Below are 16,762 nucleotides of genomic sequence, written 5' to 3'. Positions count from 1 at the left end.
AGGTGGGTCCTCTCTTCCTTTTCTCAGCACCAAGGCTACAGTAGCTTTTTGTTGTGTAGCTGCTGCTGAAGCCCAAGTTCAGTGGTGTGGAGAAGATCAAGACCATTGGCAGCACCTACATGGCCGCAGCAGGGCTCAGTGTCCCCTCAGGACACGAGAACCAGGTACTCCAGGCCTGTATCCCTAGTCCTAGCACCTTACTAAAGGGTGTGTCGGGGATCCCTGGTGGGAACAGGAACCCTATTCCCACGGGATGTGTGTGGCCTCAGTTAAGGCTGTAGAGTAGGTATGCCATCCATGTCCTGCAGGACCTAGAGCGGAAGCACGTGCACATCGGTGTCTTGGTGGAATTCAGCATGGCCCTGATGAGCAAGCTGGACGGAATCAACAGGCACTCCTTCAATTCCTTTCGCCTTCGAGTTGGTGAGGCTTACAAACGGGCAGCTTAGCCTTGTGCACACCCTCTTGATTGGAGGGTGTCATGGGCCCTCTGCTATGAGGTTTCAGCAGACCTTCTGGTGTTATTAACATTGACCTCCCTTGCATATGCTCATGAAAAAAATGTGTATTTGTGCATGGGTGCATGTATGTATGGAGGCCAGAGGTCAACCTCGGCAGCTGACTATCCTATTTCCTGACTGTTTCCCTGGGATCTGGGATTTGCTAATGAGGTGAGGCTGGCTGGCCCGCCAGTGACTCAAGAGATCTGCCTGTGTCCACATCCCTAACACGAGGATTACAGGTGTCATCACTCTCTCTACACGGGGTGCTGGGGATCCAGCTCACGTCCCCAATGTTTGTATGACAGCTATCTCTTTGACCTCTTTTTATTAGTAAATTTAAAATTACATTTATTTAGTGTGACATACCACAGTGCACATGTGGAGATTAGAGATAACTTATAAGAGCTGGTTCTCTTTCCACTGTGTGGGTTCTGCGAATTCAACTCAGATCACCAGACTTGGTGGCATCTTTACCTGATAAGCCACCTTGGCAGCCACCAACCTTTGAAAAATTCAATAATATATAACTATAAATTCAGGGCCTCTGGGCAGTGGTGGTGCATGCACTGAGTCCCACGACTTGGGAGGCAGAGGCAGGCGGATCTCTGAGTTTGAGGTCAGCCTGGTCTACAAGAGCTAGTTCCAGGACAGGCTTCAAAGCTACAGAGAAACCCTATCTCGAAAAACAACAAAAAAGCAGGGCCAATATCATGGCTGCAAATAAATAATCTTAAAATACAGAAAACAGATTTATTAAGCCCAACCAACCATAATCAGTTTTACAGGTAGGCACTTAAAGCCTATTTATTTGTTGGGCAATGGTGGTGCACGCCTTTGATCCCAGCACTTGGGAGTCCAAGGCAGGTGGATCTCTGAGTTCGAGGCCAGCCTGATCTACAAAGTTTCAGGACAGCCAGGGCTACACTGTTTAAAAAGAGAAATTAGCAGATACCAGGGAAGAGCTAATGAGTTCAGGAGTATGGACAAGAGACAGTTGGGGCCTTTCATACCACAGGGGCACAACCTACAGAGAACAGTTTCAAGGGAACTTGCACCCATTGCCCTGTTAGCCTTTCTGTGGGCTCCCTCAGTGTTACTATAAATGGCTAACTGTAAACCATCCTAAGGTATAAACCACGGGCCTGTGATTGCTGGAGTGATTGGAGCACGCAAGCCTCAGTATGACATCTGGGGAAACACCGTCAATGTTGCCAGCCGAATGGAGAGCACTGGAGAGCTTGGGAAAATTCAGGTAAAAGTCCACTGAGAAGCATCTGCTTGGGGAAAAGACATGTCCTGAGGAGGTATCCTGCTCTAGGACATGGCCCATCTCTCACTCGGCTGTGTGGCACTGGCCATCACTGTTAGAACAGACAACAGACAGATACTGCTCTTTTTCATTCCAGGTTACAGAAGAGACATGCACCATCCTCCAGGGACTAGGATATTCCTGTGAGTGCCGAGGGCTGATCAACGTCAAAGGCAAAGGAGAGCTGCGGACTTACTTTGTGTGTACAGACACTGCCAAGTTTCAAGGCCTGGGGCTGAACTGAGGTGTCTGGTAGTCTGTCTCCTTCCCTGAGGGAGCCAAGAATGCAGCCCCATGCCAGCTGCAGGTGGCTGTGTGGCTTCTTTGGACTTGCACTACAGGATGGATGGCTCTGACACATGCATCAGATTTTGTTTGAAGCAGCTACGTTGTCTAGAACCTCTGTGCTTCAGTCTGTGCAATTCCTAGCTAGATCACTGGTCTACTGTGGGCTGTGCTTGTTCCCAGGATGTTGGAAGAGACCTTAATGCATGACCAAGACTGACACCACCTTGGTAGCCAGTGAACAGCATATACCGGGTAAAGAACTCCTGGTTCCAGGAGGCTCAGCCAGGCTGTCTAGCATAGGTTAAAGCCTCCCTCTTCCCATTAGTATCCACCATGGGATGCTAACCTCTCATGCAGGCATTCTGGCAAATGGAGTTGAAAACAGTGGGCATATTGGCAGGTAGTCTCAAACAGTAGAAAAAAATTTCCAATTGACATGTCACTTTTTACCACCTCATTTCTGTTTGAAATGGACGTGTCATTAATGGAAGTTCTATCTTTGCTACCAACTCTTAGATGCTAGGCAACAATCTCCTTTCTAGTATATTTTCTCTTCTTAGCCACTGACTACATGTAAACAGGACTGCTGTTCAGTGTCAGTTCATAGGATTAGCTTGGCTGTGGGTGGAGTTCTGAGAGAGGGGGCTCACACAAGGAGCAGCAAAACCTTGGATCTGTGTATCCAGCATTTTTGAAATAAGTCTATTGGGACAAGGTTCAGGAAGCTGAAAGTCTAGAAATGAGGTGTGTAATGTTTCAGTTCTTCTGTCTGCACTTTATTTTTTTAGAGACAGAGTCAGCCAAGGCTGGCCTCAAACTTTCAACTCTCCTGCCTCAGTTCCTGAGTGTTTCGATAGATGTGCACTACCATGGCCAGCTTTTTTTTTCCGTGGGAAAGCCTACATAGAGAGGGCTTGGACAGCCTGTGTACCTCTTGCCCTTTCTCTAGTCTTCTGAGCTGACTGCAGAGCTGCAACTGTGATCTACCTGGCAGGAACATGTGTTGAGGTTCCTGGGCTGTGAAATTGAGCACCTAAACAAATGCCAAGTTGCTCTCACGAGTCAAGGCAAATTCAGCTCTGTGTGATGGCATCTTACTGTGCTTTAGCTCCAGACCACTCAAGCTGAGTGATGACCAACATCCCACTCCTTTCGGAAAGTGATTTCATTGCCACAGAACTTCACTACGTCATGGCATTCTTAGACGTCACCAAGGAACCTACTAAGCACAGAACATCATGCATACAGGAGTCTGCAAATGATGTACGTGCTGTAGGCAGGGTGCCTGACCAGCCAGGTTTACCTGGGACTTCAGTTCAAGATGAGTAGTCAGGGATGCAGAGGGAAGGAGACAGGACCTACCTACCAGAACTGTGTCCTGTGGAGCTTTATCAGCCCAGGGAAGAGGGGCTGATTCTAGTCTACACAAAGGAATCCAGCAGTGGTCAGGGCTTCCCAGAAAGGCTCCCCTGGGGCTAAGAAGGTTCCTGCTAATGCCACAATGCAGTTCACAGGGAGCAGGAATGCGCCTCCCTGAAGTTGACTCCTTCAACATCCAATAATTTTCCCCTTCAACAGAAATCCTAGCTTGAGTTTAAAAACAGCTGGCTACTGTTCACACATCTTCAACTGAAGCACTGGGCTAGGAGTATTAAGTTACTACTGTTCGGGTCTTAGGAGCGTAACTGACAAAACACTTGGGAGTTATGCACAAACTTGTTTTTGAATTTCCAAGTAATTTCTTCACAAGTGTCTTATTTTATCTTAGGAACTTTTTTTAAAATCCTTCTGTGGTTCAAGGATTCATTTCAGGGATCCACTAAGGTGGTCCTCACTAACTACAGAAAGTAAAAGCTGTTCTGGCTTACTGAAGGACACTCCCCGACAAATGATTACTGTGTACTTCATGGATAACAGGTCAGTGCTTTGAGCAGGCGCAGGCAAATAACTATGGTGTGTTCTGTATGTGTACTATTTATAGCTTTACTGTAACAACTGTCTCTGTGTGTGTGTACTGTTTATAGCTTTACTGTAACATCTGTCTCAGTAGTGTTTCAGTTTCAGAAATCAGTGCCTGGCTCTTATATGTTCAGCCAATAACTAAAAACCTGAATGTCCTTCAAAAACAAAACAAAAACCTCAATGTCCTAAGGTGTTTTGAATTAAGATATTTCTGAGTCTTCAGGAACTGACTGACCTGTGGCAAGTAGATCTACTGGTGAATTATGGGTTATTGTCTAACCCAAGGTTTCATATAACTTGGACTGTCCTCAAACCTTCCACTCCTAATCTTTCTGTGTCTACTTCTAGAGTGCTAGGATTATAGACATGTGCCACTACAGCCAGTTTCTTTCTATGTACATATGCACGTTCATGTGTGTGCAGGGCTACATCTGTGGAGATCAGAAGACAACCCTGGGTATTAGTCTTCACCTTCTACCTTGAGAAAGGGTTATGTTTTCTCATCTGCTAGCTTCATGCTAGCTGCCCTATGAATGTCCAGGGGTCCTTGATCTCTGGCTTCCATCTTCCTATAGGAGTGCAGATTATAGACATACACACCACCGGATCAGAACTTGGGTTCTGGGGATCCAAACTCAAGTGGTCAAGCTTGCACAAGCACTTTACTCACTGAGCCACACTTCACTTGCAGCTCATTGTGGCCAATTTATGTGGTGCTAGGGGCTCAGAATTGCTAGCCTTCAAGCACTCTACCTACAGACTCATACCCTTCAGCCCCTAAACTCTATTTTTAGAGACTAAAATCAAAATCTAAAAAGACTTGATTAACACTTAAGTTTTTTTATTCTATTAGCATAATAATCTACAAGAGTCACACTATAATTTCTTCTTTCCTTTTTTTTTTTGAGATAGTTTCTCTGTGTAGCTCTGGCTGCATGGAACTCACTTTGTAGACCAGGCTGGCCTTGAACTTACAGAGATCCATCTGCTTCTGCCTTCTGAGTACTGGGATTAAAGGCATGTGTACCACCATTCCTGGCTCCCAGAATTTCTTGAATCAGCTTTCCTTTACTGTTCTTGTTCTGGCTTAATAATGATTTTAAATTAAGAAAAATGGGTATATCTTCTGGTCTATATTTTTGCAGACAGGCAAAGGGGTTATGTCTGTTTACTAGACTAGGTTATGTCCACACTGCCATTCTATTTTAAAATCATATGCACGTATGTGTGCATGTGGGTATGTACATACAGTGCCGGTGCTTGCAGAGGCCAGAGGTTCTCTGGAGCTGAAGTTACAGGTGTCTTTGAGCTACCCAATGAGGATGCTGAGTACCTGACTCCAGTCCCCTGAAGAGCAGTATGTGCTCTTAACTGCCAAGTCATCTCTCCAGTGGGCCCATCTCCACCTTTTTTTTTTTTCCTTTTTGAGGCAGGGTCTCAGTATGTATCCCAACCAGACTCAGATTCAATCTTTTCTCCGCCCGCCAAGTACTGGGATTGTAAGTATGTGCTACCATATTCAGCTTGCTGTTCAAACAGGTTATGTCTTGACACAGATTTAGAAAAATCATTCATCTCAGCCCAGTGACGTGTGATAGAAGGGACATATCTGATGGTTTCCTGCTTGGTCACTTGACCTTTGTTATTTCAGATAAAGGGAAATGATTCAAGGGCACAGGTGGCCTTGGAGAAACTGAGCAGAAGCAAGCTCTCCTTTAAGTTCTAGACTCTAATGTATCTAAAAGTGGTTTGGTTCATCTTATTTGTGTCCTTTTGCTATAGCTCCAAATAACTAAAAAAAAAAAAAAAAACTAGACATATTTTATCACCATGAATCTCCTAGCCCACTGTTTTTTCTTTTTGTATGTGGGGGCAGATGTAGTACTCAATAACCACAAATGAGGAAACCATTCCCATCAGGTACACAGAGGGCAGAACATACCAGGAAACTTTTAACATTACCTTGAGTGTTCACTTTCATGGTATGATGCTAGAAAACCTCACTGGACAGAACTGCGTTTTGTGTTTACAAAGCTGGGTCCTGGGCCAGTGTGATGGTCCAGTGAGTAAAAAGGCGTTTTGTCTGGTGACTTGTATTTCTGCTTCTGTGGTTACTAGGCATTAAATTTAACTCCGAAAAGTTGTCCTAACTTCTACACATGCACCATGGCATGCGTGCATGTGCCCAATGTGTATATATTACACATCCAATAGTAACAGCAGCAATCATAAAGCTGGGTTTGCTCAGTTAAATCAGTGCTAGTGGCAGTCTGAAAGGCTACCAGGATGGCCTGCTCACAAGATTTTTGGAATGTCATTCAGATGAACTCTGGTAAAACAGATCTTACCAGAGCTTATAATTACCTGCTTGTAATTTTTTAATGAGAGTGGAAAATGTGAAAAATAGGTAATTTATTTTGAGGACCCACTCCTTTGGAAGATGATCATGAAAAAGGCTAGTGTGTGTTCTAGGCGTCTATCCTTAGGCCCACGTCAGACCAAGTTAAAGGGCAATTCAGCTGTCACGCCAGCAACCTCACAGTCCCAGGTTCAGTTTTATTTCCTAATACAAGTCCAGTCTCTGGAACACTGAAAGGAACTGTTCCAAAGCTTAATTAAAACACAATTTACAAATAGTTAATATTTTCTGAAAAGCACCTCCAAGTTCAGAATGAAAAAAATATGTACATAATATAACCAAATACCAGGCTAGCTTCAGCTCCCGTCAGGCCCACACTCAGCAGCACAGGTCTCCTTAGGCTCTTCACACTCTGAAGGAGGAAGACAGCGCTCAGCATTTTGTCCCATTGGGTTACGAACAAGAAGCTAGTGTTCAGTAGAAGCACTGCTTACCAGCCCTCCATGTCACAGTTACAGCTAGGGAGAAGGCTGGCATTAAGTCATTGCCGCAGCTTTTTGCAAAATGTATCAGATCTATTCTTTAAACAATATGGAAAGAAAACTGATGCCATGATAAAAACCCATTACTTTGTATGCTAATCTCAAATTACACGAAACAAAATCAAACCAGACAAGGGTTCTTAAGTAAATGAAAAAGGGACGAGTTTCCTTTTATTCTTAAATCTCCCGCCCACAGAAACAGGGCACCTACCTTCTGTCAAATCTACGAAGCTGTTTCCCATGACAGGGGAAGGAACAGAAATTCCCATTGCTTTACGGACTCCATGTATGCTCACAACATCACCCGGGGTCACTTGCTGTGTGAGTTCTTTAAGGTTATTGGTCACTTGTTCAGCTAGGAAAAATGGGGAGAAAAAAAGCTCAAGTACCAAAGTGGTTCCTGTAGAGTTTTGTTTGCACCCCCCACCCCAGACAGGATTTCTCTGTGTAGCCTGGTTGTCCTGGAACTCACTCTGTAGACCAGGCTGGCTTCGAACTCAAAGATCCTCCTGAGTGCTGGGATTAAAGGTATGTGCACCAATGCCTGGCCTTTTAGAAAATTTTTAAAAAGTCTTGCTATGTAGCTATTGCTGGCCTTGGATTCACAGAAATCCTTCTGCCTTAGCACCCCAAGGGGTAGAATTTTAAGTGTATGCCACCTAGATGTGTGCATGCATGACATCTAAAAGTCAATGTGAGTTCTCTTCAGTTACTGTCCATCTTATTTTTTATATACTTTTTTTTTTTTTTTTGGTTTTTCGAGACAGGGTTTCTCTGTGGTTTTGGAGCCTGTCCTGGAACTAGCTCTTGTAGACCAGGCTGGTCTTGAACTCACAGAGATCCGCCTGCCTCTGCCTCCCGAGTGCTGGGATTAAAGGCGTGCGCCACCACCGCCCGGCTTCCATCTTATTTTTTGAGACATGGTCTCTCACTGAACCTTAAGCACACTGGCTTGGCTAGACTGGTCAGTGAGCTCCAGGGATCTGCTTATTTCCACCTCTTATTAAGGCTGAATGCATGCCACTGCACCTTCACGTGCTGGGAATCTGAACTCAGGTCAAAGTGTTTTCATAGCAAACACTTTGCCGAATGAACCATCTACCTAACCTCTGGTAATTTAAAAAAAACAACAAAACCCTAAAGAACTGTAAATGTATAAATGCAGAACTACTCCATTCAAGGTGTGGCAGTGACTGCAGTTCCTTTCCAGTCTGGCCACCTGCTGGAAGCCTCTCTTTCACACACCCAGCCCTGTTCTCCTTCCCATCCCTGGGACAAACATACCAAGGTATATTTCTCTGTAAGAAGGACCCAAGAGACAGATCATATTGGGAGGAGGTCTGGTGCTCAGCCGCTCGTTCTGTGCCTCCTGGAGTTCCCTGAGCAATCTTGTAGTCTCATCAAGCTTCCTCTGGAACACCTCAGCCTCTGTGTGGTAAGAAGACAATACTGAAGAAAACGCAGCCTGTGTTTGAGTTATGGTCCCAGGCTCTGGTATGGTTAGCTTCTACTCCAATGGAGACCAACAGTTCAGCTACTCTCTACTAGTCTTTAAACCCAGTTGGCCCAGATTTTTCTATAGTAAGCATTAATTAGCGTTGATGTGACAGCAAGTCTAACTGCCTGTGCTGGACACTTTCCAGCAATCTGTGGTCTCAGACACTCACCTTCAGAGTCAAAGACTTCAGCTGGAGCACCAAAGTTTGTTACTGCTTGTAGGGCTGTGAGCCTGTCCTGACTGCTGGACTCCAAACGCACTGTTGGCTCTATTTGGGCAATCTGCTTCAACAGGGGGGAAAGTTAATTATTTGAGCTTGCGAAGCCGTGACAGTGCCAAGGAAAAGTCAGTACGATGGCTTGTGCTTACAAGCAAAGTCATTCCACCTAGTCACCTTACAGTCATAATTTTGATTATGTCTCCCAAGAACTCTTTTAGAAATGTTCTCAAATCCTGGCCAAAAAAGTGTCCATAAATCCACACTTCTCTGTAATGACATGACAGCTTATGAAATCTGCATAATTTGTTTCATATGCCAACTACTCTGACAAAGTTCTAAAAGCTTGTTACTGTCTGAACCGTTAAGTGCTTTTAGTGACTATGGTAATGCCTGTTTCAAAGGTTAGTGTTTCAGTACATCTACAGCTTCAGCAGTTCCCTGGATCTTCCTCAAGCCCCAAGGCTACGTCATCAGTATTGCACAAGAGAACAAAGTCGTAAGAGAATTTTATTTTTGGATAAGACTCAGAATTTCCATAATTTCAACACAGCTTTTTAAGAATTTATCAATCTGCTGCCTTTAATCCCAGCACTTGGGAGGGAGAGGTAGGTGGATCTCAGTGAGTTCGAGGCCAGCCTATCTACAAATTGAGTTCCAGGACAGTCAGAGTTACAGAGAAACCCTGTCTTGAAAAACCAAACAAAAAACAACTCCCCCCAACCAAACACACCCCCTCCCAAGTGCATCATTTCAATTAATAAGAACCAAGAGTTCATGGTTCCATTTTTACTTGGGTACTAACTGCGCTCCAAGTGCAGTCAGTCTAAGCACCTGGCAGCCCACACATGGGCTGAAGAGTGTGCAGTGCAGGAAAAATATGTACACTGATTTACTCACACAACCCTACTCAATGGTCTTTTTCTTAACCGATTTCCTTTCCTATTCTTTCACTAAACACAAGACCACGTTGGCTCCTCTATGCTGGGAGAATGAATGCCTCTTCATCTTCCAGCCCTGTTCTTGCTCCTGAGAGCATGAGCTCCCCAACCCCAAGGGTGCATGCTGGGCAGTTATACTGTGGTAATGGCTTTGAGTTCCCTTCTTTAAATTTTGTCTATGGCATGAGCTACTTCTAAACTCCCCAAATTACTGCTTTCACTCCAGATGATACTCAATACATTTTTATAAAATAATCATTGTGTGTGTGTTTATACATGCCATAGAATGGTGTTCTGGAAGTTAGAATTCTGAGTTTTTGTGGAGTCATTTCTCTTCTTCCACATTTATATAAATTCCAAGGATTGAATTCTATCCCCAGGCTTGTATGACAAGCATCTACCTGCTGAGCCATCTCACCAGTTCCAAGTAGTATTGTCATCTTAAAATAAATAAAGCCTAATCATCTTTTATCCATTTAAGGAATAAAATGTAAGTACCTCTGCTTCTCTTGCTGTGTCCAGTGGTCTGGTCTGGCCTTCATCTTCAGATGAGGACTATATGGATAAAGAAAAAACTTTTTATGCAAGCAGTAAATGTAAATATCAAGCTAAATAGAAAACATAACTTTGTGGCAAGAGAAAAGTATACCACTTATACACTTATAATATACTTAAAATATTTTAAGTGATTTATTTTAATTTTATGCGCATTTGTGTTTTGCCTGAATGTATGTCAGTGTGAGGTGTTGAATCACTTGGAGCTACAAGTAGTTGTGAGCTGCCATATGGGTGCTGGGAATTGAACCTGAGTTCTCTGGAACAGTAGCCAGCTCACTGAGTCATCTCTCCAGCCCCAAGAATATATTTTTTAAACCAAAATTAATATATTATTAACATTCTGAGTGTTTGTGAGTTGCTAGTGATGTTAAGATCCATGTCTGATTACACATAGCCAAGTGTGTGGTGCATGCCTATAAACTAGCAATGGGAGACTGAGGCCCTGTATCAAATTTTTTTTCTAGAACACTTATATATGTATATATGTTATAAGAATATATTTGGTAAGTAGTATATAAATACCTAAATATATAGTCTTTGACAAGGAGATGGAGGAAGAAACTTTAAGAGATTAATAAGCATTAAAGAAGCAACATTCTAGCCAGATGGTGGTAGCACACGCCTTTAATCCCAGCACTTGAGAGGCAGATGCAGGCCTATCTCAGTGAGTTCAAGGCCAGCCTGTTCTACAGAGCTAGTTCCAGGAGAGCTATGACTGTTACAGAAACTTTGTCTCAAAAATCAAAACAAAACCCAATCAAATAAAGAGGCAAAAGAAGCAACATTCTGGCAGTAGAGGCTTACTGTAATACATGCAAATGCCACAGCATGTAGATGATCCCACGATTGTATGCACATTAGTGCAATTCACACATAAAAAAAGAAACATAGCTAGCTGGGTGTGGTGGTGTACACCTTTAATCCCAGCACTCTGCAGGCAGTGAAGGGTGAATCTCTGAGTTTGAGACCAGCCTGATTTACAGAGTTAGTTCAGGACAGCCATGGCTGTTACACAGAAAAACCCTGTCTCCGAAAAAAAAAGAAACAAAAAGCACATCATGGACATCGATAAGAGTGTTATCTTTTTTTGGAAGGTTTATACTCTGATATAGCCCATTTCTAATTTCTAGAAATTGTAAGCCAGAGTCATTTCTACTTTTATACAGATTCCACGGATTGAACTCCATCCCCAGACTTGTGTGGCAAGCATCTTTACTTACTGAGCCATCGCACCAGTCCCTAGTAGTAATGTCACTACTTTATATGTGTAACCTTTCTAGGATAAATTCTGAGAGAAGGAACTGCTAGATCACAGGGCAAAAAAAATTTAAAACATAGCTAACAAATCAAAGCAATCTGATTCTAGGTAACTACTAATTCTAATTAGCTGAGGGGAAGGACCAAGTACATTTATTTTTGAACAGATGAAAAGGTATAAGGAAAAGAATTCACGTGATAGCATTTTGCAGCAGAAGTCACTGAAGTTGAGGCACTGGGTCATAGCCACCATGAAAAGTGATGACTTCTGGAGCTAAGAGCACTTGTTCTTGCAGAGGGCCTGGGTCTGCTGGCCAGCACCCACATGGCAGCTCACAACCATCTCCAGTTCCAGGAGACTTGGTAGGCGTGCATATGGCATATGCATGCAGGCAGAAAAAGTCATACACATAAAAACAAATAAACATAAACATCAAAAAAGTGACTTCCAAGACTCCTCTAACATGGTGACCAAAACATTGTAGACATCAATAGGAATGCTTCCTGGCTCTAGTGTCTGAGTCAGGACTGAATAAACTGTTTTGAACTGAACTACAGAGTTCACAAGCATTGACAAAGAGTCAATGGTGAAGGTTTTCCTTTCTGAGGCTCCTAGTGTGGTTCTATCTCTGTACAACAGGGAAAGCACACAACCATCGCGCCGGTCAGCTTCATTCCCAGCTCAGGCACTCCACAGCACGTGCTGACTTCTGAACTCTATTTCTGAGTCTTACCAAAATTAGTAGAGTATGGCCATGTTCTAACTCTCTCGGATCCTGGAGCTGACTTATTCCTTTCGGTTCATTGTCCTCCACCCACGGCAGGCTATCCTTTCAGGGGGAATGGAGTTCATCTGTCACACTGGTTAATCCCTGGTCTCATAACATTGAGTGTCTAGGGTTTCAAAGCCATTTATAAACAGCCTGTTTCTTTAGTAGCATGCTTACCACGTCCAAGTCCTGTAGGCTCCTGGAATGTCCTCCTTTTGTTAGAACATCTAGTAAACTATCTGCCATAACATACGGGTAATCTTGGCATGTGGCCAAAAACTCAGAGACACTGAAAATAAAAGTTGAGAAAATCACTTCTACAGAAGTAGTTTCTATGGCTTGCTTAGTCTCTACCACAGTCAACTCTTCCCATTAGACGCCCCGTGGTTTATATATACAAAATGTTCTGTTCACAAACATCATTGCACCTACATACTTACCAGTCACTAATTTACCATCATGAAAGAATTAACACACACACACACACACACACAAAATGAAGCAAAAGTGAAATGTTCTGAGGATCCCTGAAGAAAGCAAGGATGTCAAAGATGAGGCTCAAGTAAGTCCTGGGGCTTCTTGCTAATCCCCCTTAATAATCTTATTCAACTCTAGATTTCCCTATGTACCAAAACTTCAAAAAAAATCACATGATTGTTTGCATAAACAGGTATTGCATGCTTAAAATACTCCAGACTGAAAAATCAGCTACTTTCCCCAAGTAGTGTTCTGATCTAAAATCATCCCCCTTTCAGTAAACTGCAAGTCTAAAAACCCTGATATCATCCCGACTTCTCTTACCCTCCAGTTAAAAACCAGCAACCTACTAATTACTAACCCTCAATACCACAATGGCTGCTTCCCTGGTTCACTGTTCATGTCCTGGTTTCTGCCCTTGAAGCCTATGCTTTGAATACTACCTACTCAAGCAGTCCCTTCAGAATCACAAGCCAGACTGGGTCACTACTCTATGTGCCACCGACAATCTTCTGACCCACTAAGAACACCAAGTCCTCACAGCAATCTCCCATAGTGACCCTGTGACCACTGCTTTCCCCTCCACCTGTTCTGCTCCTTACAGCATTCCTGAAACTCTTTTGGCTGGGTCAGGCAAGCCCTCAGTTCAGAGAGAAGCACTGCCAGTTCCCTCTCCTGCCACTGAAACTCAGCATCACCCCCTCTACTTGGGCCACTCTGTCTTGTTCCAAAGCTGTCACTCTCTGACAGGAGGGCATGGTTCTGTATGGAATCCTCACTATCTGGAAGAATGTCTGGCACATAGTGGGCATACACTGATAATTTGTGGATTGCCTCAATGAGTAATCTACAACAAATGTGTCCCATTTTGTGCAGTCTGAGGATAAAAACTGCTCAATCTGAAACCACAGCCAGTATCTTAACATAGGGACCCCGTCTGGAAACACTACACGAGCACACACATTCAATGTGAGTGATCAGAGTTAAACAACCCCCAACCCAAATATAAATGAACAAAACCCCCAAACCAGGGGACTGGTTAGTCTACTGGATTAAATTCTTTTTTTTTTTTTTTTTTTGGTTTTTCGAGACAGGGTTTCTCTGTGGCTTTGGAGCCTGTCCTGGAACTAGCTATTGTAGACCAGGCTGGTCTCGAACTCACAGAGATTCACCTGCCTCTGTCTCCCAAGTGCTGGGATTAAAGGTGTGTGCCGCCACCGCCCGGCTGGATTAAATTCTTGAACATAATAAAAATTAACAAAGTACCAGGGCCAAGAAGAGAAAATTCAGGTTCAGTGTCCCATCTTGGGCACCGTCCTCGTAAACTGGGAAAGTATCTCATTAAGCTGATCAGATAACAAGTGCTCAGCATCCTGAAGAGGAATACGAAGTTACTGATCCACTGAGACATGTAAAAGGAACGGCCGGGAGTAATCACAACAGTTTGGTTGGAACATGATAGTTAACTGTCCTGTATGTGGGTTGCTTTAGAAATTAAGTCATCATGTCCTACATTTCAAGGCTTAGGGAAAATGCTTTGTTGGTTCTTAATAGATCAAGTCTGAAGCAGAACTGACACGTAAAGTTTTATAGAAGAGCAGGTTCTGATGTAAGAAGCTCCCAAACTTGAGTATCAGGAACATTTTTAAAAAGGTATTTCTGTAGCCAGCCAGTGGTAGTACACTGCTAATCCTAGTACTCAGGAGGCAGAGGTAGGCAAAACCCTGAGTATGAGGCCAGCCTGGTCTTATAAAATGAGTTCCAAGACAGAACAACACAGAGAAACCCTGTCTTGAAAAACCAAAATCCAAACCAAATCAAAAAGCTATTTCTGAAGTTGGAGAATTGACTCAGTAGTTAAGAGCACTTGTCGCTATTGTAGAGAACCTGGAATTGACCCACTCAGCAGCTGACAACTATCTGTAACTCTAGTCCCAGGGGATCTGATACTTTCTTCTGACCAACTCCAGCATCAGGTTGGTGTGTATGTGGTGCACATACACACACGAAGGCAAAAGACTCACACACATAATAATAGTGATAATCAAATAAATCTACAAAGAAAAGATATTTCTATTAGAAAATACTACAAACGCCAGTATCAAGAAGATATGTTCTCTCTAGACATTTTCTATCATTTGGATAACTTTATAAGTCTACCTACAAATCACACATTGTATATTAATATTTCAGAAAAAAGAATGTTCAGAGTACTAACAGGTGTCTTACCTGAAACTATTTGGAAGGTCAGAGTCTTCCCCATATGTTGAATATATTAAATCAGAATCATCTTTGCTGATATTGGCAAATGTAGAGTCGTAATGTGGGGCATAAGAACTATAGGGTCCATAATTCAAGTATAACACTGTTAAAAAAATTAAATACTACAGTATCGTTTAAACTGTTAATATACCTTTTGGTTTTATTAAAAGACAGTATTTTCTAACTTCACTGACATGTATATAAATCTAAGAGACACTCCCAATAGGTACAGTCACCCTCGGTATACTTGGGGATTGATTGTTGCCCCCATAGATATATTTGCTTGGAGCTTTATGCAACTTGAAGAACCCAGTGTGATATAAATAACTGTTATACTGTATTTTTTTTAAATTGTTTTTATTGAGCTCTATATTTTTCTCTGCTCCTCTCCCCTCCCCTTCAACCCTCTCCCATGGTCCCCATGCTCCCAATTTACTCAGGAGATTTCGTCTTTTTCTACTTTCCATGTTATACTGTATTGTTTAAGAGATAAGGATAGTTTCTGTCCATCTGTCCTATTTCTGCCTGGTTTCTATGAGTTGGCGTTGGATACAGACGGCCACCTGGACTGCAGAGCATTGACACAAATGAGTTATTACCACAAAGAAGGGAGGAAAAAACTCTGCATACTAACAGCCAATTTTTCAGTTTCTTTTGAATCTGATGATAAACTGCTATTGCAAAAATATCAAGAAAGGCAGTGAATGGAGCAATGAATAGCAACTGCACTTTCTTTTCCCAACTCCCGGAAACAGGCAGGAGCCTCACCTGGGGTTACTCTGTTCCTTTTATCCTCTTTGAACCCCTGCAGGGTGTTCACTCCAGACTGCAGTCTTCCAGTAGTCATCCCTAGTCTCACAGGGCAGTAGCCTGGTTCTAGGACAGAAAACCCAGCACAATGAAGGAGGCACACATGGCAGAGATTCAGAGATGTTATCAATGCACTATGAAAGAGATGGGCAGATTTTACTCTACCCATTTCTAAGCTAAGCTAATTTGAATTCAGAAGGTATGTGGCGTAGATCATAAAACCTAGTCCTCTTCATTATTCTCCAATGCTTTGTGGGATTCTCCATCATCATGTTACACTTCATCTAAAAGTAAGATTTTTATAAAATAGCTCCCTCGACATATTGGCACACACCTATAAACCAATATTAAGAAAACAAAGGCTTTTTTTAACTTGCTATGTAGACAAGGATGACCTTAAATTCTCGATTTTTGCCTCCACGTGTCACGTGTTGGGATTACAGACATTTGCCACACCTAGTTTCTATAGTGCTGGGCATGGCTTTGCTCATGCCAGGCAAGCAGTCTATCAACTAAACTAGTACTATTACTGATCACTGAATGCAGGTTCAACCATTAGTCTCCAAATGTATCAAGCAAGCTCTTCCCTTAATTCCAGGATTCTTCCCATGGGTCCCACTGCTATTCCCTGATCATGTAACTCATTTATGACATCATCTAAATATTATTTCCTTAAGGAGGCTCTCCCTTCCCATCAAATGCTAGGCAGCCACACCCTCCCTCAGCTCCAATTATGGCTGAACTAGTCTTCTGGGGTACTTATGATTGAAGACAAGTATTTAAGGAGTACTCAGTTCTTGGCAGACATCTCTTTCAGTGATGCTTCATGTGTTCTTACTACCTTACCCTCCAGGGTGTTAGGGTAAGGGACTTGTCTCATTTGCTCCCTTCATACACCTAGTTTAACTTACGCTGGACTCCAAAGACAGTGACTTGCCCACAGCAAACAATGACTACTGGACATTACTTCCTAAATGTAGGAATTCTGTTATTACCCATTTCTACTTTC

General features: G+C 42.9%; 2 protein-coding genes across 6 annotated transcripts in view; one reads left to right on the top strand and one right to left on the bottom strand.

Moving 5' to 3' along the window:
* Adcy7 (adenylate cyclase 7) overlaps positions 1-6,280 on the top strand; it is a 58,280-nt gene extending 52,000 nt beyond the window's left edge. For all 4 annotated transcript variants that reach the window (XM_057753280.1, XM_057753279.1, XM_057753278.1 and 1 more), the window contains exons 23-26: positions 60-164; positions 309-423; positions 1,631-1,755; positions 1,910-6,280. In XM_057753280.1, coding sequence (XP_057609263.1) covers positions 60-164; positions 309-423; positions 1,631-1,755; positions 1,910-2,056 — 492 coding nt within the window. In that variant the 3' untranslated portion in view covers positions 2,057-6,280. The remainder of the gene's footprint in view (positions 1-59; positions 165-308; positions 424-1,630; positions 1,756-1,909) is intronic.
* Positions 6,281-6,598: 318 nt separating this feature from the next.
* Positions 6,599-16,762, bottom strand: part of Brd7 (bromodomain containing 7) — a 31,996-nt gene continuing 21,832 nt past the window's right edge. Inside the window, exons 10-17 of one of the 2 annotated variants that reach the window (XM_057753282.1) lie at positions 15,712-15,819; positions 14,911-15,046; positions 12,382-12,493; positions 10,118-10,174; positions 8,631-8,745; positions 8,248-8,391; positions 7,175-7,318; positions 6,599-6,833 (exon numbers count right to left, since the gene is read on the bottom strand). In XM_057753282.1, coding sequence (XP_057609265.1) covers positions 6,778-6,833; positions 7,175-7,318; positions 8,248-8,391; positions 8,631-8,745; positions 10,118-10,174; positions 12,382-12,493; positions 14,911-15,046; positions 15,712-15,819 — 872 coding nt within the window. In that variant the 3' untranslated portion in view covers positions 6,599-6,777. The remainder of the gene's footprint in view (positions 6,834-7,174; positions 7,319-8,247; positions 8,392-8,630; positions 8,746-10,117; positions 10,175-12,381; positions 12,494-14,910; positions 15,047-15,711; positions 15,820-16,762) is intronic. The other variant, XM_057753283.1, reaches the window with a different exon arrangement.

Source organism: Chionomys nivalis, chromosome 21 (assembly GCF_950005125.1).
Source record: "Chionomys nivalis chromosome 21, mChiNiv1.1, whole genome shotgun sequence".
NCBI classification, from domain to species: Eukaryota; Metazoa; Chordata; class Mammalia; order Rodentia; family Cricetidae; genus Chionomys; species Chionomys nivalis.
This window is presented reverse-complemented; position numbering and strand designations above follow the sequence as displayed.